This window comes from Amphiura filiformis, chromosome 1 (genome assembly GCF_039555335.1).
Source record: "Amphiura filiformis chromosome 1, Afil_fr2py, whole genome shotgun sequence".
NCBI classification, from domain to species: domain Eukaryota; kingdom Metazoa; phylum Echinodermata; class Ophiuroidea; order Amphilepidida; family Amphiuridae; genus Amphiura; species Amphiura filiformis.
This window is the reverse complement of record NC_092628.1, coordinates 71,447,876-71,471,788: the sequence shown is the minus strand read 5'-3', so window position 1 is coordinate 71,471,788 and position 23,913 is coordinate 71,447,876. Positions and strand designations below refer to the sequence as shown.

General features: G+C 34.2%; 1 protein-coding gene across 1 annotated transcript in view; it reads left to right on the top strand.

Moving 5' to 3' along the window:
- The first annotated feature begins 10,827 nt into the window (after positions 1-10,827).
- LOC140152574 (D(2)-like dopamine receptor) overlaps positions 10,828-23,913 on the top strand; it is an 81,272-nt gene continuing 68,186 nt past the window's right edge. Inside the window, exon 1 of the mRNA XM_072174984.1 lies at positions 10,828-11,477. Within this exon, the coding sequence (XP_072031085.1) occupies positions 10,979-11,477 (499 nt within the window). The 5' untranslated portion in view covers positions 10,828-10,978. The remainder of the gene's footprint in view (positions 11,478-23,913) is intronic.

Sequence of the window (23,913 nt, the reverse complement as noted above, 5' to 3'; positions counted from 1 at the left end):
TGGTAAAAATCTTTTAATAACATTAAATGTCGGGTTATATAAAGGTCAAGAAAACGTTTTAAACGTTTTGAATGAAAACATACTAAAAAATATTTTTGAAATGTTTTAAAATGTTATTGTAAAATATTTTTTGCAAATATTTTTTGCCAAATATTTTGCCAACACTTGAATAACATTATGTTAAAATATTTGCAGTAAGTTATCAAAAAGTGTTTTTGAATGTTATGAAAACGTTTTATACCCTTTATTATAATCTTTGTATAACCCGACATTTAAGCGTTTTCTGGCAACATTTTCTAACCTTTTGCGAATGAAGTGGAAAATGTTTTGTGTTTGCTGGGAGTATGTGTCATTTTGATTTGAATACTCTCAATCATCTGGGAATCGTAAACGAGAGATTAGATTCAATCTAGTCAACCAGATTTTCCAACATACCTTGGAGCAACCAACGTCGCGGTCAGTACCACTGACCTTTAGCTGGGTTGTGATGTTAAACACATTGAGTCCCGACTCCAACCCAGCTGAAGATCAGTGGTACTGACCGCGACGTTGGTTGCTCCAAGGTATGTTGGAAAATCTGGTTGACTAGATTGAATCTAATCTCTCGCATGTGTCATTCTGTTCAGCGAATTCATCTCGTATCTGATTGATACTTGAAACCTGTACAGAGCATTAATGAAATAATAATTTCAAGTTAAAAATGTCTCTTTAGCAAATGTTCCATGATACAGTTTTGTGAATATTATTTTAATAGTATACACCCCACCCCTTTAGAAGAAAATTATCTCTCTCTCTCTCTCTGGAAGGACCCCGGGATAGTTAAAAATGGGTTAAAGAAAGTTACATAATTTGTGTTCAGCTTTGTATTGCGTATTATGGCATATTAATAAATTCATAGTGCTTTCTGGCATAAGAGCAGAATAGAGATTCGAATGAACCTCAACCTTAACCTACCTTTTATATTAAACAACGCCCACGTAATAAAATTTGAGAATTAATTTGAACGCTACATTAATCATGTTATAGCTTAGAACACATCTCTTATTATATAATTTGTACTTTTGAGTATCATTATCTGGTCTAATGATTCCTTACAATTATGTTTCTTTCATTTTTATTTTAGCAACATGATATCATCATTAATATTGTAGCGTAAGTTAAATTTCCATCTTGTTCAGAGTGCCACGCCCGCGCCCTGCGTCATTGCGGCATCCACATCTCTTCACTGTTCTTATTGTGTTTATATAACTAGTGATACCATTACGTATTTCTTATCTTGCATTTCCATTTTTTATAACTTTGTTGTGAATTGAGATGAAAACAAATAAGCTTAAACTTGAACTTGAACTTGAAAAATAATTGATGCGTTTGATTTCTGTACAGGTCAGTAATGAAATATTACTAAGTTAAAAATATGTCTTTAGCATATTTTCCATACAATTTTGTGAAACTCTATTTTAAATTTAAAAAATATTACTTCTCCGCGATCCGTGTCACTGTCACATCCTGACATGTTTGAAACCTGGGGAAATAAATGGACTTATGCATTTGATTATTTGCTTGAATATAATATAGGTGTTTGTTCTGATCGTGTTCTGACATTACATTCCACTAATTTGCACCTCCATTAGGCTAATACGATTTTAAAAATATCTTTATACTCAGTTTTAACAGTCGGTGACAACGGTTTCATAAGTTTCATTGGCAGCTAAATTGTGCACTTTGTAACTCTAAAACAAATACTAATCAATAATCAAATTATCATATGATTTTAAATCAAATTTCAACCCATTTGTAACGAAATGTTTGAACTTCTTGATCTCTTTATTATATTGATAAATATATCAAGGGCAAGGGCTCAGTCACCTACCTTTGCAAAGTATTTTTGAGGAACCTGCGAGCACAGCAGACACACTAAATTGCATTCTGAATACGGGAATGTCCTTCTGATATCAAATAGATTTAGATTTTGTGAAATTCGCGATATGTAATCTAACTTTTATGGTAAATTATCAAAATTTGTCAATTTGGACATTTAGCAGTCTTCGAAAATGTAGCTGGGATGAAAAGGCGATAATCATATGAAAAATGTTCGTATTGAAGATATACATGAAGTTTCATGAGGGACCTAAAATATTATCTTTTGGGATTCTTCATGTATATCTTCAATATGAAAGGTCAACATTGTCATATGATGGTAGTCTTTTCGTACCACCTACATACACTTTAAATTAGATTCATTTGAGGCCTGTTAAATGTTAAAAACGTCAAAAATATCAATTCAATAATTTGCCATACAATTTGTACTATATTGCCAATTTCAAAAACTCAAAACTATTTGATATCAGGAGGCCATTCCTCGTAATCAGAATACAATTTGATGTGTCTGATGTGCTCTCAGGTCCCTCAAAAATACTTTGCAAAGGTGGGTGACCGAGCCCTTGCCCTTGATATATTTTGTGATGTTACCTATGCAACAAAACATCCAAAACAATGCAACTGCCAAAGGAACAATTTGAGACCAGTTGGATTAAATTGGAGCATATTTCAATATTGTAAACACTTGTGGACCCCAAAATGTCGAAGACTGGCCAAGATATACTTTTTCTGAATCCTTATGATTTGACCAACTTAGAAATTTCACCCCTTGCATAAGCTGCCCTTTTCCAAAGTTCAATTTGAAACCCCATTTCCTTTTAATTTTATAATAAGATCTTGTGTTTATTCTTTATGAATCTTTCATATTGTATGATCATAATTATTGGGTTGCCAATATCGTTTGAAACGCGATACATTGTGATTTAATTTAATTTAATTTATTTGAAGCATACACTCCCCTGAAATACGTTATTTTATAACACATTATTGTACTATTGGAAGTTTGAGCAGATCCCAACACTTGTAATTTGAACACAATATTAGTTGAACAAAAACGAATTATTAAGTTATGTATTACAATGTATTAACTTAGCTTCGCTCGCACATACAACTCCGACGGTGATTTTCTCAGCTATACATTTTAAATATCTATGACCATGATGACTAGTTTTGTTTATGTACAATTTCAGTATACTAACCTAATTTTGTAAACAATAAGGGTATCCACAGGATTTGCTTAGCCCCGCAACATTTAATTATGATTTGGCTCAAAATACCATTAGACACGGTCCACTACTTTGCAATTCCGTCTCCGATTTATATTAAAACCGACATGTCTTCAAATGCTTTTAAGCGTAATAAAGATGATCTAATTTCCTTAATTTGCTGCATATTGTATTACTTTATTACTCTCTATTATCAATGAATCGTTACCGTTGTTTGCCATTGCCAACGTCTTTGTCTCTCTGCATGCACTACTAAAGTACTATATACCATAATCGATTTTTGATCAATAAAAAATGTTATTAATCATGATGAACTCATTTAGTTGAACTCCAAATTATATAGATATTTTTTAATACAAGTAAAATATTCAATGAATGGTCATAAAATAAGTGACAGTAAAAAGGACAAAAATTTGTTAAAGGACACCCAGGCAGTGATAATAATTATAATAATAATAATAATATAATAATAATAATAATAATAATAATAATAATAACAATAATAATAATAATAATAATAATAATAATAATAATAATAATAATAATAATAATAATAATAATAAAATTATTGTTTTTTTGGTGACTACTTATTTTATTCATGTGTTTCTATATGTAATTAATGAGAATAAACTACTGGCTGATTTAATCAAATTAGTAACAAAATTCCAAACATTCTATTCAAATTTTCTTCCGCTATACACGCAAAGGAGCTGTGCTTTTAATATCCGCGCCTAATCAATAATGGTTATTTCCCTCCATTGTCAAACTACTGTGATCCTTGTAGGATTATGTAGTGACCAGGTCCTAAACCACTCAATAGCCGGCTTGCTGAATGGTAGGGCATTTATAGACGAATCCAACGAGCCAAGTGATGCAGGTCAGAATTCAGTCGGCCATTACTAGGTCCCGTCTGCACCAAACCGGTGTTGTTACTGCCCAATTGGGTGGTTTAAATCCGCTTAAAAATCAATGTTGATTGTATTGTGTTGTAAACTTTCATCATTCTTTTGTCTACGTGTAACACGGGTGATGGAATGCAGTTTAATATCCCCGCCAAGGCCACATCATTTCACATTTTAGGCCTAGGTGGTATTAACCTAAGGGGGGACCCAGCTATGGCTGCCATTGAGGTGTAGGAATGCGTGAAATTGGATTCGTCTATACAAAAATGATAAACTGGGTGTGTGTGTGTGGGGGGGGGGTCGGTTGTATTGAAAATATTGGAATATCCTAGATGTATTTATTATAAATAATAGGGGTGCAACTTTCAAAATCCGACTTGAAGCCACTCAAGCGCCCATAACTCGACCAAATGATATCGTAGAGCAACAAAAGAGGTATCAAAATGCGCAGGAGAAAGCTGCGCTTTATATACATTAAATAAGTTTTGCTACATATTTCCGTTCCCGATATATCCGACCATCTATAATCGTTTCGATACTTTCTTGGTTGAGTTACATTGTTATGCTTTATAACCCAATGAGGTGTTGGCACTGTTGGGTATAGTAAGTACTTAAATCATCCTCTGTGTAATACCAAATCAAGGATCGCTACAGACTTTTGAGTGAATGTAGAATATTTGATGCAACATGCCTTCGTTATCCCATTCTATTTCCAGTATTTTTGACTTCTAACGAATGTTTTATGACGTAAAATCGCTAATATTATATCCACCAGATATTCTACATAACACATAATGTCGATTTTACGTCAAACGTAATTTACTGGAAACAGAATGAGAATAGAATAAATAAGGAGGAAGACATGTTGCATTGAATATTCTACGCGAATGATTATTCGGAGTCTGTATGGCCACCTAAAATAAGGGCATATTACTACATCTAAATAATTGAGATCAATATGATATTGTTCGTACGGTAAAATTGAAAATTGGTAGTGGTAAATAGTTACATCATTACCATTATTATGGTAAAATGTTAGAGGCACCCATCAGTGAACTCTGGGCCTCTGGCTCCACGTTTCAGCTTATCTGCTGCCAATATAAGCAAAACATTCTTAATTAAATGATTTAATAAAGAAAATCTATAACTTCTTATTGTATGTTATTCGTCCATTTAAGACGGTTCTAGTCGAAATCAATAAAGCATTAATTGCAAAATTGAATAATAAGACTTCGACCACGTAATATATTTATGAGTTTGGAAAAAACACATTTGATTAAGTTTGTACTTGAACTCTGTCCTTTACACACTTGCATATTTTAATGTACACAAAATAAATTGATAAAATGCAAGTAACAGCAAATAAAATAATAATACACGGTATCTGGCCCAAATTAAAGAGGTCTAGTATTAATTCAATAAAAGAACAAGGTGTAATTGGGCACCTAAGAACTAAGTTCCGACAGGTTAGTGCTTTTAATGGTATTTGTGAAATCCATATCTTTCTTTGATATAGATGATGTAACTAAGGTGATATATAGGTTGTCCTATCTGATAGGTGTCCTTGAAATTTAAAATCCTTACTTTGGATAAAATTTCAATCTTCTTAAGAATTTCAAATGTCAGTATTACGATGTATTCAAAAACGGAATCTGACAACACTGAGGCTTTCAGAGCACTGTTGGTGTTGGATAACAGCACAGGATTGAACTTTGTAAATTGGATATTGTCAACTACGTACAATTTGGAAATAGTGATGATATTCGTACTTGGGGAATACAATTAGATAATGTAAAAGACGCTAAGTGCACTGCGCGGACATCGGTCATTTTGCCATCATTTAAAACACAAGTGTCATCAATTGATAATATTTTGCTAAAAACGTCAGGTGTTGTTTGAAGTTTATGCGATGACTGGAAGATATTTGACGATAATTAGACTAACAACACAGTGAATATTCAAAGATTCCATTCTTCCTTGTCTATAATATATACGCGGTGGTGATACATATAACTTCGAGTATGCAAAACTCGACAACAATGTTTCAAAATGTTACAGAAACAGACGATGTACTTTACCCGCCGACGGAAAATGAAATACCACTCCTGGAAAAGGCTATCGAAGGCTTAATACTCGTCACAATATGGTTCTTGGGCTTGTTTGGGAACATATTGCTTTGGATGGTTATTTTGAAGAACAGAACTTTGAAGACAACATCAAATGCTTTAGTTTTGTGCCTCAGCAGCGCCGATTTAATGGTAGCATTGGTAAATTTACCGATCACTCTCTTTACCATGATATTTGAGGAATGGCGATTAGGGTCCCACGCTTGCACTGTTTTTGGATTTACCAATATGTTAACCTTTGTTGGATCTGTTATGTGTCTTGGTGTCATAAGTTTCAACCGATTCATACTTATTGTACATCGGCAGTATTTAAGAACAATTTACTCCAGGATGAACACAGGACTTATGATTGCAGGTGAGTTATACATGATGAATTTAACTAAACAATGACAATGTTGTCCCATCTCCTTTACCACCATTTTGTCTATGATCTTTATTCATATCTTTTCATTTTATATGAAAATAATTTCGCTTGCCTTCATTCGCGTTTCTATTCTATATACGGATAGATGTACTGCAGCATGTGTTTGGTGGTCAGGTGATAGAGTGTGGTGCGATTTGTTTTGTCTTTGATAATGTGTGTGTTTGTTTATTTCACTTATTTGTTTTTATACTATTTTACCATGCTACAGTGTGCGGTTTTGCACTAAATGATACCGTACCATTGGACAGCGAAATGGTCTTGGAAGGGCTTTCCCTCACCCAGTAATCATTAGTATAACCAGCTCATGCCTTCCCGAGTCCTGAAATTATTTTCTTTCCTACATGTACTCAACCTTCCTTTTTTAACGTTTTGAACATACGCTTCATTCGCTTACATTTAATATAATACTATACCTTAAAATAACCTCCTACTTGTTTATTTTACTTAAAATCATTTTTCAAATATTGATATAAATAGAATAGTGCATTAAATGATGCAAATCATACATTGATCTTTCCTTTTCTGGATTCGTAACCATAGTAACATTTCAGACTTATTTTTTGTTTCTTTTCAATTTTTAGTTTTTGTTTTCAAGCACATCAAAGCTTTTTATATTTTCCATTTCTACCAGAGTATTAGCTTCTTCTACAACATATGGCAGGTAATAATAATAATAATAATAATAATAATAATAATAATAATAATAATAATAATAATAATAATAATAATAATAATAATTTGTAATAGGCATGCATTTAACATGATTCGTGTTAATAATGTATCAAAAACCAAGCGAGAACAGTGCCATCGCATCGATTGGTCACCCAGGTTAAATAAGAAATAAATAAATAAATAAATAAATAAAAGATGATAGTGCGTACAAACTGTGCCTTTAATAAGATTTTAATAGATGCCAGAAAAATATAAACATTGAAGTTATTGTCAAATTCAATATCTTATACAATTTTCACCCTATATGCCCTAGAAAATCTAAACAGAAAATCAAAGCAACTATCCGCAAAATAGGTCCACATAGTGCGCGTTAGTTAGGAATGGCTCAGCAATTGCACAGAGGAGTTCGGCGGCTACGCCAAAAATGATTGAGTTATTTTACACCGAATAAGCCTTTAATGTTATATGTAAACGTATGCGATAATTGCGGTGTATAGATAATAGGGGAACGGAAATTCAGCATTAATAAATAATCATCAACGCGAACATTATTGTTTTGCCAAATTTGTCTCTCAGCAGTTAAGTAATTGGCAAGCATTTAGCCTATATAATTATGAAATCGCAACCAATGTGACCTCTATTGGGTATCCTGTTTGGAGGAATGGGTGTCAATCTAGGGGAACAGGGTTATTTGCACTCTCCACCTTGTGGCAAAATTACTCAGTGGTTTTGTCAGCCATGGTTTGACAATTCATGTCAGATGTCCCCATCCCCACTTTTCAAGATTAGTTAACGCCGCTGTTTGTAGGTACAATAAGGGTGACGAAATAAAATATCGCTATCTTACACCATTGCACATTTCATGTAGGCTAAACATTTAAATGTGGAAAACTTAAGATAATTTTCAAAAAATTAAAGAAGTACATAAGAAATGTTACAATTTTTATGAAACTCTAAATATTGATGGAGTGACGACTTATCTTTAGTTTGTTCTAAGTTTTAAATTAATTCACAATTCTGATTTGCTATTCTGGCTATTTTGCTACAAGCTTGATTAGCGTACGAACTACCTTAAGCAATAAATATAGAAATAGACGTTATAATTATTCTTGTTCACTTCTGGATCTGTAAGTTGAGTGATGCCATCTTGAACAATTAAAGGAGTATTTCGTGATCCTAGCATCCTCTTTTTATGACATTTTTCAGTACATATCCACGAAAAAAGCCTATTCCCAAAATTTCAGTTGATTCCGATTTTGCGTTTGCGAGTTATGCATGATTTGTATTACACTGCTCCATAGACAATGCGTTGTAATTTCGTTCTGGTGCATCAGAACGAAATTCAAATTTCACGATATCTTTGCAAAACGAATTAATCTGCAAGAAATAGTTTGTACATGAACATTATGTAGCCAGAGGTTTCCAGTGATATAAAAATCTCAACTTTTTTGAGAAAAGTGGGGGGATGAGGCTGTGGATCACGAAATGCCCCATTAATATAATTATGTATATAATAGCAATAGCAATACAATGTTATAGACATTATGTCTGAGACTAGTATACATGTGTCAGCATTATGTATACCTTCATTTTGTCGGTACTTGAAAGTAGTCGAACGTGAAACAGATTTTATTGTTTAATCAATTTTATTAATAAATGAGTGAGGAGTCCTTCTTTTGCTGAACTACGGTATTTTATGAAAACAGAAAATGAGGTTACACATTCATGTCAGATGTTGTAATCAATGACATACAAACCATTTGCAAATTTGATATCACTGTGCATTTTCCACGGCCAGCAAAATGTCAAACATTTTAACACCCTACGCCCGCATACCCAACATACAAGTTTGATATCAAAAAAAAAATATAATACATGAATTGATTTTGACAGTCAAATATTACAGTCGATAAGTTACTTTCCCATTCGATTAATGTTCGTCTAATGTATCGCCTGACTACCTCGCTGCAATTTGCCAAGCCACAAAACAATCGTTAATCCACGCATTAATTGATACACGTTTTAAAACTCGTGATTAGTGACAGTTACCGTGGTTACAACGATTGTGAAACGGGCCATTTAATCAATGACTTCATTGGTCGGTTTTATAACATTTTTGGAGCAATGTTGCTCATTATTTTATCTACATGTGCCAAACATCTGAACATGTGTTGTCTATAATATCTTTTATTTATTTATTTATTTATTTATTTATTTATTTATTTATTTATTTATTTATTTATTTATTTATTTATTTATTTATTTATTTATTTATTTATTTATTTATCATGATGACCAAATCGCTACTTGCACGCCTCATTGGGAGATATTTAGCTATTTCAGACACTCGTTCCATCACCAATATGAAAGACTTTTGCTTATAACTTGGCAACATGGTCAGTATATATTTCAATGCTAGGCTATTTTCACGAGCCACTCCCGCCAAGGCGGAAGTGCCTATACACCAAACGCAAGTCAATTGAAGCCGTACAACTTATAATAATCGCGAATTTACGACCGTAAAATTTAGACACTTCTTTTGTCTAGATTGACACCAACCCTCTCATCTCACGTTTTCATGTCAGAAATTAACATTCACCAAACCGAAAACAGAAATTGTCTTCGTTCAACTTTCCAGTGAGCAACAAAAGACTAGAATAAAGGATTGTTCACACGTTCATTGCTAACACTTCAAAAATAACAATGAGATCCGAAACCGAAAACTGAAACAGGAACCGAAACTGAAAAGATAAAACGACCCTAAGTATGCTGTGGAAAGAAAATACACGAGTAACACTGAAAACTAGTGATGTAAATATAGCTGTCCTCCGGTTTTCGTCCTTAGTTTCCTCTTTTTTTTTGTTTATTCATTGACTTGCATAAACGGTCGAGGCCCGGGTCGAGGTCTTTCTGCCCGGAATCATGGGCGAGCTTGTTACACGAGTAAAGGCGAGGATGTATACTATATTAATGATGCTTTAGTTCTCATTGCCACTATCTAAAATATTCTCCCAGGTCAAAATGCAGTTTCTGCTCTGCTAATTACTGCAGATACTGGAGCAGATTGATCCCAACATATCTGTCTTCCAAATAAAATATCTGTTGTGTTGTTTATTCATAGCTACTAAAAAGACAATATATCTGCTAAATGCGTTTTTTACTTGAACGTACGTATCCCGTATGCTAGATTGTACCCACTTTCTCGATGTCTATATATTTAATAGAGCACCTGTATCCGTATACGAAAGAAAAACATTTACGGGCACCCAGGCTATGGTAAATCGACTTCACTATCAACATTGACCCTATAATCTGCGAGACTAATGGCAATGTGGATCTATGCAAAATTACACGAGAAATATATAAGCTTATACAAATGGTGTGTGAGGATATCACATTTTTAAATTATCGTAATATCAAGAATAACAGCAAAATTTAAGCATCGTTCATCTTGAAGCGATAGATCTGGATGATAGTTTTCTATTGAACAGAAACCAATTATATATTTTACACTGCGCGCGCAACAGTCACATCTCACCTTACTCTTAAACCAATGATATGGCAAATATTTCATTACTCGATCTCTACTGCTTAAGAACAGGTGTTACCGGCGTTAATGTTTTGTTACTTAGCTAGTCAGATTGTGTTATGTTGCTTTCTAATCATTGCCGCTTACAGTTTGTGTGATGCCTGTTAGTTGGATATTTCAATGATTGACTTTATAGACAAGATATTTCTCGGCTATATGAAATGGTGCTACACACGACTTCGAGTATTACGTTCAGTGTGCAAAACTCGGCGACAGGATTTCAAAATGTTACCCCATCAACAGGCGATGCATTTTTCTCACCAGCGCCACATCAAATATCACTTGTGGAAAAGGTTATCGAAACATTCTTACTCGCAACAATATGGTTCTTTGCCTTTTTTGGAAACTCTTTACTTTGGATGGTTGTTTTTAGAAGCAAAGCTTTAAGAACAACTTCAAATGCCTTAGTTTTGTGCCTTAGTAGCGCCGATGTAATGGTAGCGGTTATAAATTTACCGGTAACTCTGTCAACCATTATTTTGGGAGAATGGAAACTGGGATCAAGAGCTTGCACTGCTTTTGGATTTTTTAATATGTTAACATTCGTTGGATCAGTTATGTCTCTTGGTGTCATAAGCTTCAACCGATATGTACTTATTGTACATCAGCCACGATTTAGAAAAGTCTATACAAGGAAAAACACGGGCTTTATGATAGCTGGTAAGTTAAACATCGATTTGAATTAGCAATGAAACCTTTCCTATTTCAGCTATAACTGGCATTATGATTATTTAGTATAATACAAACGCACTTTGCTCTCTATTATTATCAAATTAGGCAATTTTATTTTTGCACGCGTCTTTTGTGCTTGAGGGTGTGGAGACGTGGAGTGAAATATGGGGTGTATTTATGTGTTTAAAAAAAATTTGTTTAAGTACTAACTTTGTTCCTCTTACATTATCTAAGATTAACGTGTGCTACACTGTTTTGTTTATACAGCCTGTCACAAAAAACTTGTGCAAGTGAAAAGCGCCCAAATTGGCAATTAAAAAATACTGTTTTGACATGATTCTTATTCACTGTCAAGGACGCAGTCTTAGCTTTCAAATGCCGTTTATTCTGTTCAATTTGATTGTTTTAATTTCGAGATATGTTTTAATAGTTAACAACGAAAGGGTAAAATCACAATCGTGCCACTTTTACTAGGGAAAAGGGCTGTACATGTAAATCAATGATAGCATCAAGTTTATCAAGAGTTCCTTCGTGCAATCAAAAGAATGCATCGATTACACAACAATACAAAATTATTTTCACTGTTTTATCATGATTCTCTTTTTTCCACTTGAAACATATTAAAAGGTTAAAAAAAATTCACATTCTGTTGTAAAATTAAATACATGTACTAGTACATGTCAATGATTTCATCATGGTAAATACTGTTCTTTTTGTCACTCAAGACATGTTATAAGAGAAACAAATATTGCGCACTGTGTTGTAAAATTAAAATGTCACCAAAATATTGCATATCGTATACGTTTGAAATTTGAATTGAAAAATTGTTACTTAATCATTTCTAATCCTACAAATGAATGTTCTTTTACTAACTGTATATACTGTACAGGTATTTGGATATAACATTATATTCAATTTTCTTAACAAGTGACACAAAAGGGTTTTCATACATTTGTGTTTAGTGAAGCAGATCTCTGGATTGTCGAAACCAAAATGAATGAAACAAATGGTAATTGAAAGCTATAGGACTGCTCCCTTGACGTTGATGTAAGCAGCATGTCACAACAGTATTTTCTAAATGCCAAAGATGGCGCTTTCCAATTGCGTAATCTTTTGAAACAGGTTGTAGTGTCTAAATCTAATGTGTCGTAAGTGCAGCTTACTGTTATTTTAAAGCGTACTTGTTGTTCGAAGCTATTGTTTGACTTTCTGTCAATAAACCCACTTTTGACACATTTTGGCTTACAAATTCCGAATAAAACATCTTTCAGCCCTAAATTTTACAAGGTCACTATTATCCATATTGATGGAGAAAAAGTGTGAATGGTGTTGTTGATTGGACCGCCCTCTTACATACACTAGTTTGAGTCTTTTCGTTTTGTTTTTGTAATTTCGTAATTCCATTGAATGTGCTTTACAGCTTTTAAAAGATCTGATCTTACCCATCCCAGCAAACACAAAAATGTTTTAAAACGTTTTAAATAAGTTATATTTTGGCCTTTGGTTTAGGTAAAAACGTTTTAATAACATTAAAATGTCGGGTTGTATAAAGGTCATGATAACGTTTTAAAACGTTTTGTATGAAAACACACTACAACAATATTTTTTAATGTTTTCAAAAAATGTTATTGTAAATATTTTTACCTAATATTTTGTCAATACTTAAATAACATGTTAAAATATTTCAACCTAGTAAACACAGAAATGTTCTTCAAATGTTATTTTCAAAACATTATAATAACATTTAAATGTCGGGTTATATAAAGGTCATGAAAACGTTTTTCAAACGTTATTGCAAATATTTTAGGCAAACATTTTTTGCAAAATATTTTTTCAACCCCAAAATAACATTCTGTTTAGAATGTTTTGTATCAAGTTTTCAAGAATGTTTTTGGAATGTTATTAAAACGATTTTATACCCTTTATATAACCCGCCATTTAAACGTTTTCTGTAAAACATTTTTGTTTGCTGAGCAGTAGATTATCAAAAAAATGTTTTTTAACGTTATGAAAACGTTTTATACTCTTAATATACCCTTTATATAACCCGACATTTAAACGTTTTCTGACAACCTTTTATAACCTTTTGCGAATGATGTCGAAAACGTTTTGTGTTTGCTGGGATGCATGTGTCTCCTATTTAGAATTAAAAAAACATTTCGACGTTTAGTTTTCGTTTGGTTTCTGTAATTTATAATTCCTTTGAAAGTGTCTGCAGCTTAAAATAAGACCTGATCAAACCAGTTGTGTCTCCTGTTCAGAATTTTAAAAAACAACAACATTTGGATGACATATCCGTAAATCATGTAAAAAGTCTGGGCTGACAACTAATTTTGTCTGGAATGTGTAATTATCTACTCCAAACAATAGCCTGACGTTTTATTGTTCATATCGCCTGCAAGACCTTGTACAGGTGGATCAAACAAAAATAATCAAAGGATGATTAGTTTTTGTAATTGTGTCGAATATATGCATTCATTGAAAATTCCCTGCCAGGTGTAACAAAAGAAATGAAGGGCATCACGTATTCTAGATGATATTTTTCTAAACCATGCCAATAAGCAGTCTTCACGTTGTGCATATAATATACCAAGGTACTAAGGAATTTCGTAAAAACAACAGAAAATCATTTGGAAGATATTTTATGCATGATCAGTAGCATGGCGAATAGGCCTACTGTGATTTGATTTGATTTACAACGGATTACAGAAACGTTGCGCAAATGCCAAATTTGTCTTCGTCTGCGAGTTACAAATTGTAGATCAAAGACTTGAATCCAATTATTGTACTAAATAAATCGTTAAAGGAAGTCTCCGGCAATCACAACATTAGTCCTTATGTAAGAAAAATAATTGTCAAGCACGAATCACGTTGACCATAGTGACATCCGTCACTCAACACGCGATATTCAGAACCGGGCGCTGAAATTGTCGAGTGCAATGACGTCACAGCAATACAATGAATGCTGACGACAATGAGCATAAGTAACCATTACGTCATTGCACTTAGACAATTTCGGCGTGGGAATTTTGAATATCGCGTGTTGAGAGCTAGACCCTCCCTCGGATCCATGGAGAACGACTGGTAATGTAGATCTACCAAAAAGACGTAGCATAAGAAAAGAAAGCAGCAAGTTTAAAAAGCCCCCACCTCGGCTCACCTTTTGAAACTTGGTCCCATTTTGAATATCAACAGCAATAGCATCATTGCCATTAACATGCCTACTTGTTATTCGTTTAATTCAATCATTGATCATGAACTTAAGGGCTGGGGTATGAGCGACCTTGAAGTACAGGTATCTGGAGAAGGGAAGCAACGAGTTACCCCAAATCACAGCGACAGGTAGTGACTGGGCCGCCGAGTGCTAATATATATTTATTTTGGAAGGTTCGTGTTTGTTTTAAATTTTGGGGCGTTTTTCCAAAATTTCATATTTTTAGTAAAAATTTCAAAAAAGCGACATGCCAAAGACAAATCTTTTTGCACATACTTTGTTATTGCTAATACAACTCTTTTCTGCATACCTACGTTACAATTCGTTGTGGTGATTTAGTAATATTATAAATTTTGTGACTGCATTTTGCGTTTTCGATGCGATTTTAGGCTTACCGTGATTTAACGTTGATATCTGGTCTTGCTCCTTTTATAATTTTACTTTGACCGTCGGCTTTTGTAAATAACAGAATGTAGATTGGCTCTGAATAAGTATCGTAGTCCTCTTGGTGGGTTTTTTCATCATATAATTAGTTTGTATTTGCATGTAACAACCCAAAATCGACCTCTGAATTCGGGGTTGAATGCTGTTTCCGGAATACCTGTGGACTCAAACAAGTGCACGAGTGGCGACTATGGTTTTATACTTCCCGCATTCATGATTGCGTCAACGCCTAATAATATACTTATTTGTATAGGTTGAGTGTAGCTGGTATACAAAAAAATTGGTTACATGTCAATGACCATTAACTTCAGGGATAGATCCTTTGCACGCCTTTCTATCATGCAGTATCTTTACCCACACAGACATGTGCCCGTGTCACGTGCCAATATTGCGCAACGTTAAAGGTTAATATATATTTTTGACATGGAGAAGACTGTGTGCTTCTATGGCCGAGTGGTCTAAGGCATTGTGGTTTCTTCGTTGCTGTTCTCAGTGTCGCTTGTTCGAATCCGAGCGTCTGTTTCTTTTTCTTATGCGCTGATTTATTTTTCCAGGGTAGGTCCTAGAAAAACTAATTTATAATATAATTTCTTTTTGTATTATTTATTTATTTATTTATTTATTTATTTATTTATTTATTTATTTATTTATTTTTATTTATTTATTTAATGACGTTTTGGGGCTCGAGAGAACGGACACATTTATTTATTTGTTTATTTGTTTATTTATTTATTTATTTATTTATTTATTTTTCGATTGATTATTTGATGATTGAGTGAGCAGATTTATCGATTGCTACTTTAGTTGTGGGACTTCTATTAGAGTTTGAATGACATCGTACATTAGTATTGATTTTTCCGTGAAACATCAAGAATTAATATCACAGGTTTTATTGCAGATAGGAAGTTGGCTTAGTGATACTATCTGTTGATTCAGAACCGGAAGGTGCCGGGTTCGATTCCCACCTATGTCTATTTTTTAAAGACTTGGAAAATTACTGCAGTAAGTTTATTTGGCGCGCGATCTCAGTTATTCATTTTCTGATGGCTGTGCCTCTTACAGGCACCCTCCCTCTGGAATCCAAACCACGGTTCGCTCATAACACCTCCCTTAATAATTATGATAAAACAAAACATATATAGGATATTGGCCAAGAACAACCTTTCTGATCGTTCCAGAATGCTGACGACTTAATATCGCATCGGCAAATTAAAGATACATAACACTTCTGCAAATGTTTTAAGTTGATAATTATGACAAAGTTTAAATCAGTATCTTTTACAAATGGGACCAAGTTTCAAAAAGTGAGCCGAGGTGGGGGCTTTTTAAACTTGCTGCTTTCTTTACGTTGTCAACGTTTTTTGGTAGATTTGCTTTCTTTTTATGAATGAAGCCGAGTAGCTCCAAGCTTGAAAAGTCATCCGGTTACGAAGTACTCCATAAGACGAATAAAGCGAAAAATAGTTTGAATAATATTATCCTTGATTTATGATAATAAAAAAAACGAGTATATGTAGCTATACCTATAACTAAAATGTAAGTGGTTCTTTGTAGCCCTGGGGCAATCTAGTTGGATATCCAAATGTCGCCGTTTGTGGTTCTTTGTAGCCCTGCAGGCAATCTAGTTGGATATCTCTATTGAGCGGCGGTTGTTGGCGGTCTTTCGCGGTTCGTGGTATACCTTTATTCTTCAAACCCTGTCCTCTATCGTGGCTGATTTATTGTTTACGCTTGTTGGATATCCATATTTCGCGATGTGTGGTTCTTTGTAGCCCTGCGGGGCAATATAGTTGGATTTCCAAATTTCGCCGTTTGTAGTTCTTTGTAGCCCTGCAGGCAATCTAGTTGAATATCTCTATTGAGGTGGTTGTTGGAGGTCTTTCGCGGTTCGTGGTTATAATGTTCCTTATCCTTCAAGCCTTGCCCTTTATCGAGGGCTAATTTATAGTTAAAACTTGTTGGACATCCATATTTCGCGGTGTGGGGTTCTTTATAGCCCTGCGGGGCAATCTAGTTGGATATTTCTATTGAGCGGCAGTTGTTAGCGGTTTTTTCGCGGTTTGTGGTTTTAATTGGTAGGATATCCATATTTCAAGATTTGTGGTTCCTGATTCCTGCGGGGCAATCTAGCTGGATATCCAAATTTCGCGGTTTGTGGTTCTTTGTAGCCCTGCGGACAATCTAGTTGGATATCCCTATTGAGCGGTGGTTGTCGGCGGTCTTTTGAGATTAAATTTTCCCTTTAATTTCGGGCCGCCCTCCTCTACATCCCGAGGATGCTTTTCAAAAATTGTAATTATACGGTGTCAAAAATTACTATTACTTGGTATGATAATTTATCTTACTATGTTGACTTATATTGTTTGTTAAGGTAACTTTCGCGGTTCGTGGTTATAATTTCCCTAATCCTTCAAACTTTGCCCTCTATCGAGGGCTAATTTATAGTTAAAACTTGTTGGACATCCCTATTTCGCGGTTTATGGTTCTTTATAGCCCTGCGGGGCAATCTAGTTGGATATCCAAATTTCACGGTTTGTGGTTCTTTGTAGCCCTGCGGGGCAATATAGTTGAATATTTCTATTAAGCGGCAGTTGTTGGCGGTTTTTCGCGGTTTGTGGTTTTAATTTGTAGGATATCCATATTTCAAGATTTGTGGTTCCTGAGTCCTGCGGGACAATCTAGCTGGATATCCAAATTTCGCGGTTTGTGGTTCTTTGTAACCCTGCGGGGCAATCTAGTTGGATATCCCTATTGAGCGGCGGTTGTCGGCGGTCTTTTGAGATTTAATTTCCCTTTAATTTCGGGCCGCCCCCTCCTCTACATCCCGAGGATGCTTTTCAATAATTTAAATTCTACGGTTTCAAAAATTACTATTCCTTGGTATGATAATTTAATCTTACCATGTTGACTTATATTGTTTGTTAAGTCAACTGGACGTGACAAAATATCCTGCTATGTAGACATTAATTTGTTGCTAAATTGACTTGGCATAATAATTTATTTCGCGAAGACGATATCCATTTTTTTTATGTCGACTTAGCATGACAATTTATCTTGCCATGTTGATTTGTTTGTTCAGTTGTCTTGGCGAGATATTTTATATCGTCATGTTGACATAATGCTGATAATAAGTCGACATGGCAAGATAATTATCTTGTCAAGTTGTGTCACATAGACGCTTCCGTACTATATATGCTTGATAAATGTTATTTGGATATTTTTTTTCCTGCTGGCCTTCCATACTAGCGGAACAATTTTCCACACCTACAGAGTGTTTGTAATCAACCTACCGGGACGGTATGACAATTGTCATGTTCTACGATAGCTGAAGATGACAGAGAGTCAGGTCTCTGAATTGATTCAACAACCATTCATACATATCACAATCATGTTTTATTGTCCTATTATCATGCGAATTTGCCCGTGGTAGGACAAAATATATTTAAATGAGAATAACAATGAGTAACGTCGTATTGCATACCCTATAATACCTGATCTAGTTTCTTGGTTATTCAGATGTCTTTTGATCCTTGATGGTGTTGTATCTCATTATGCTGTGTTTTTAAATAGGCCCTTAACACAATAAACAATTTCCATGAGAATCAAACAACTTGCTTTAATAAAAAAATAATATCACAATAGCACTGGATGTTTAAAATTATGTTATCCTTGATTAATGACAATAAATTGTTTAATAAAACATTGAAGAAAAAAATCAGTTGGTCACCGGGTTTCGAACTCGGGATAGAGTATCTGGAGTCAAGCGCCCTAACCATTAGACCACGGGCCTCTGCTATAAATTACTGTGTCGAAATACAGCATTTATTATATAAATGGATGCGTCGTCCGATATGAACAAAAGAATGGTGAAAAACTTGATTTTTTGGCGAATGTGGCTCAGAATTTGTATGTAGGGTATCCAGGAAACTGCTAGGGTATATTTGGAAGTGAATCTGAAAAAGTAGTGTGAAGGTGATAACCAGGTAGACCTGTAGCAGTGTCCAATAATTCTGGATCAGTATGATTTGCAACTAATTTTCGCTATGAAATACCGCGTGAAATGGAAGCAAAAATATTTGTTTATTACGAACAATGATTGACTGTAGGATTGGTGGCCCTTTTGGAATTAATGAGTTGTCACGATATTACACCTGGGACTGTAAATAACATTTAGCATGGTTTTAGATACATTTTGTACCCAGCGAAAAATAACATCGAACAATAGAAGTCAAGTGTTTTAATGTTAGGTGTAAATATAGTCTCGCGGGAGCATCTGTTATTAGTCTTCTTTATCAGTCTTTTTTTTTTTAAACTTGCTGGTCACGGCTACCGCGTGACTCTAATTACATAGCATTAAAAATCAACTCAATGGACTTTCGCGTTCACTTAAGGGGGTACTACACCCATTGATTTTTTTTTGCATTTTTTTGCATTTTGTGAAGAAATTACAAAAACAAATTGGGCAAAGTGGTATGCAAAATGAAGGGGCAAATCTTCTCGTTTTATTGGTGGCATCGGTATCAATGTAGCTTACATGCTTTTGAAGATAGAAGCCAAAAGGAGGTACATCACTGATGATTTAAATTCACTTCATTTTGGAAAGCTTACTATTAACGGATTCGTTAAAATTTTTGGATATGTGTTGCTAACACATTAGGGAAATAATGTTGATGTAAATGGGAATAAGTGGTCCCTGATTTCTTTTATGACTTCATGAACTTGGTGCTCCACAACTATCCAAAAACGAACCGGTTAAAATGCTTCTATTTTCAATGTCGAGCTATATTTTGTATTTTGAACTTGCGACACTGTGTCACTGAAACTTAATTAAGCCATAGGTAACAGGTTACCACAACCACACTACAGCAATGTTGAAAAAGATTGTATTTTTTGTCACCTATACCACCATATTAGGTAGTTTTCCGTAAGCTTCATTTTTGTGATTTTGGTAACTATTTTATATTTATTTGCCCAATCCATCTCAACTAGGCAATCTAAATTGTACTCACCATTTACATCCCAAGGTATTTTAGTATATCCACCTCACACATTTCCATTATATATCCAGTAACAGACAAAATATCAAAATTGATGCCTCATTATGACATGTATGATATCACAGACTATCACATGTAGGCCTATTCCAAATTGATGCCTGAATTTGACCTGAACCAATTGACCTATAACCTGACCTTTGATGACCTTATAGCCTTTTTAAATCTCTTTTCCTAACAACATATTATAGAAGATACATACATGGTGTAGTATTAAATTGTCTATGTGGAAGAGATTAGGCCTATTTAATTTATTCAGTGTTATAATCAGTGAGTACATTTCTATAGATAGTATAACAAAGGATTTAATGTATTCTATTCATGTATTCTACTTGGACATGTTCAATAGAATAAATTATGGTTTGTTATGAAACACACATCTCAGTTACCAGGATACAGTAAACAAAAAAATATATAGGGCTAAAATGATTTTCTATAATGGTTTAAAACCACTTTGTATGTAGAGATATTTTATAAGTTCAGGACATGAGATGATGAACATATAAATATACTCCATAAATTTGCAACAAAAAAAAGAAGATGGGTACTGATGAAAATTTCTCATTCAAACGATGGCCTCTCTCTTTGTACCACTACTTTTTGTATAAATGTAACAATGGTAGAATAACAGTTATATTTTAATCACGGATTCAAATATTTTCTAGGGAGACTCCCGTTTAAATGTTTGGAGATTAGTCAACAGAACTGGCAAAAAAATTAAATTTCCACGTTTGCTATTTTTGGCAATATCAAGATTTTTAAAGAAAAAAAAAGCCTTGTTTTTGTCAAAAATAAGACATATTTGACCACGCATTTTAAATAAACTAAAACCTTTACAACCCAACAAACATGGTTTAATGAGCTGATAGTTTGTGTTCTATTACTGTTCCAAAAGGCAGCATTCTCCATTCTTTAATTCCCGAGAAAATATAGAAAATACAACAATACCTCATTTCAGCCTCTTATTTCCCTTAACAAAAACGACTCAATTTCACCAGGTGACTCTAGACCATTGATTTTATGCTAATGCTGTTACGTAATCATATGTGTGATATAATTTTTACATGTGTTATTTGAAAGACAAAGGTACAGTGTTTATGTAATCATTGAGAAATGCCATGAAAACGATCCACAAATGACGTCACGAGTCAACTCTTACTGACTGCCCCTCGTATAAGGCATATACCACGAACATGACAATAGAGTTTTGAAACCAAGCAATTATCAGCATTATCGGTGCTAGACAAACTTGTTTTTGTAGAAGATAAGACACCGTTCACAAACATTTGTTAGGGGCTTGATGCAAACAAATTATATGAAAATTATGGGTTAACCCCATAGAAAAGCATATAAACTCAATTTTCCCGGGACAATTTGTGGTCATAACTTTTAAGGGCCCCCATTTTGCATCAGCCCCCCCCTAACAAGTGTTTGTGAATGGTCCCTAACCTTCTCAGTTGCAAGGGTTTCCATTTACTTTTCACGCTACATGTACTGACTAATGAAAGATATCTTAATGGATGGCATCTTATATACTAGTACCATTAATTCTTATTTCGTATTGTTTGACACGCTTGTCTAGTTTGATAAGAGTGGGTGGGTGGAGAGCTTGATTTATTGCCCACTTTCATATTATTTAATTCCATATAATTTGACATTGACCAAGTCATCCGCTCCGATAGGGTCTTGATAGTATCTTTATTTTTAAGGGGGAATAATACCCTGATTTTCATCAGTACCCCTCTTCTTTTTTTTCTTGCAAATTTATGAACTACATTAATATGTTCATCATCTCATGTCCTAAACTTATAAAATATCTCTACCTACAAAGTGATTTTAAACCATTTTAGAAAATCATTTTAGCCCTATATATTTTTCTGTTTACTGTATCCTAGTAACTGAGATGTGTGTTTCATAACAAACCATAATTTATTCTATTGAACATGTCCAAGTAGAATACATGAATAGAATACATTAAATCCTTTGTTATACTATCTATAGAAATGTACTCACTGATTATAACACTGAATAAATTAAATAGGCCTAATCTCTTCCACATAGACAATTTAATACTACACCATGTATGTATCTTCTATAATATGTTGTTAGGAAAAGAGATTTAAAAAGGCTATAAGGTCATCAAAGGTCAGGTTATAGGTCAATTGGTTCAGGTCAAATTCAGGCATCAATTCTGAATACATGTGATAGTCTGTGATATCATACATGTCATAATGAGGCATCAATTTTGATATTTTGTCTGTTACTGGATATATAATGGAAATGTGTGAGGTGGATATACTAAAATACCTTGGGATGTAAATGGTGAGTACAATTTAGATTGCCTAGTTGAGATGGATTGGGCAAATAAATATAAAATAGTTACCAAAATCACAAAAATGAAGCTTACGGAAAACTACCTAATATGGTGGTATAGGTGACAAAAATACAATCTTTTTCAACATTGCTGTAGTGTGGTTGTGATAACCTGTTACCTATGGCTTAATTAAGTTTCAGTGAAATAGTGTCGCAAGTTCAAAATACAAAATATAGCTCAACATTGAAAATAGAAGCATTTTAACCGGTTCGTTTTTTTAAAGTTGTGGAGCACCAAGTTCATGAAGTCATAAAAGAAATCAGGGACCACTTATTCCCATTTTACAATTACATATCAACATTATTTCCCTAATGTGTTAGCAACACATATCCAAAATTTTAACGAAATCCGTTGATAGTAAGCTTTCCAAAATGAAGTGAATTTAAAACATCAGTGATGTACCACTTTTTGGCTTATACCATTAGAAGCATGTACGCGTCATTGATACTGATGCCACCAATTAAATTGAACGAGAAGATTTGCCCCTTCATTTTGCATACCACTTTGTCCAATTTCTTTTTCTCATTTCTTCATAAAATGTAAAAAAATGCAAAAAAATGCAATTGGTGTAGTACCCCCTTAATATGACAAATTTCATCTAAGATGGGTTTCATGGAACGACCGCAACCTGTTGTAAGTTGTCTTCACAGCCGTTTCATGGAACACGACCTTTTGTTTAAAGCCAGTCGGAGGGGAGCAAATTACCTACCAATGTTTGCACTCAAATATTGATATCGTAGTTCCCGCCTTGACGTTGGCGCATCCCTGATCACTGGGTGATTAACAGGGTGGTCAGAAAAAAATATTGAAGAATCATAAAGATGAAAAAGCAAAAACAAAATCCCGTAAATCCTCTTCCAACATGCACCCAACAAGCTTAAGACGTAATCTGCCATAACACAAACAACACGTCCAATGCCGTCAGTAACGACGCATATATAACCACGTCAGATTATACATGGTAAATCAGCTCCAAGATGAAGTAGGTGTGATTAATCACCTATGAAATTCCTTATCCGGTGGAGAGCAAAACTGGCTTCAAATCTCTGGTCATCTGGAAGGTAGGGCAAAATTCCAACACGGGTACAGTCGATAATGTTCTGCATCATACAGGATGCCTTCATCGCTCACATTCAATGTTGAGATGGAATGCCGCAGATGCTACATATGATGATGTCTTGTTTGCTCCAAACAGTCAGATAGCAGCAGGAAATGTCTCAGAGATTCAGGCTCGGTTTTGCACAGCTGACATGTATAGCTCACACTAGCTCAACTCTTTTTTTTTTCATTTTCTTTTTGTGCACTCAACCGCGTAGTGTATTATCAAAGACTGTGTAG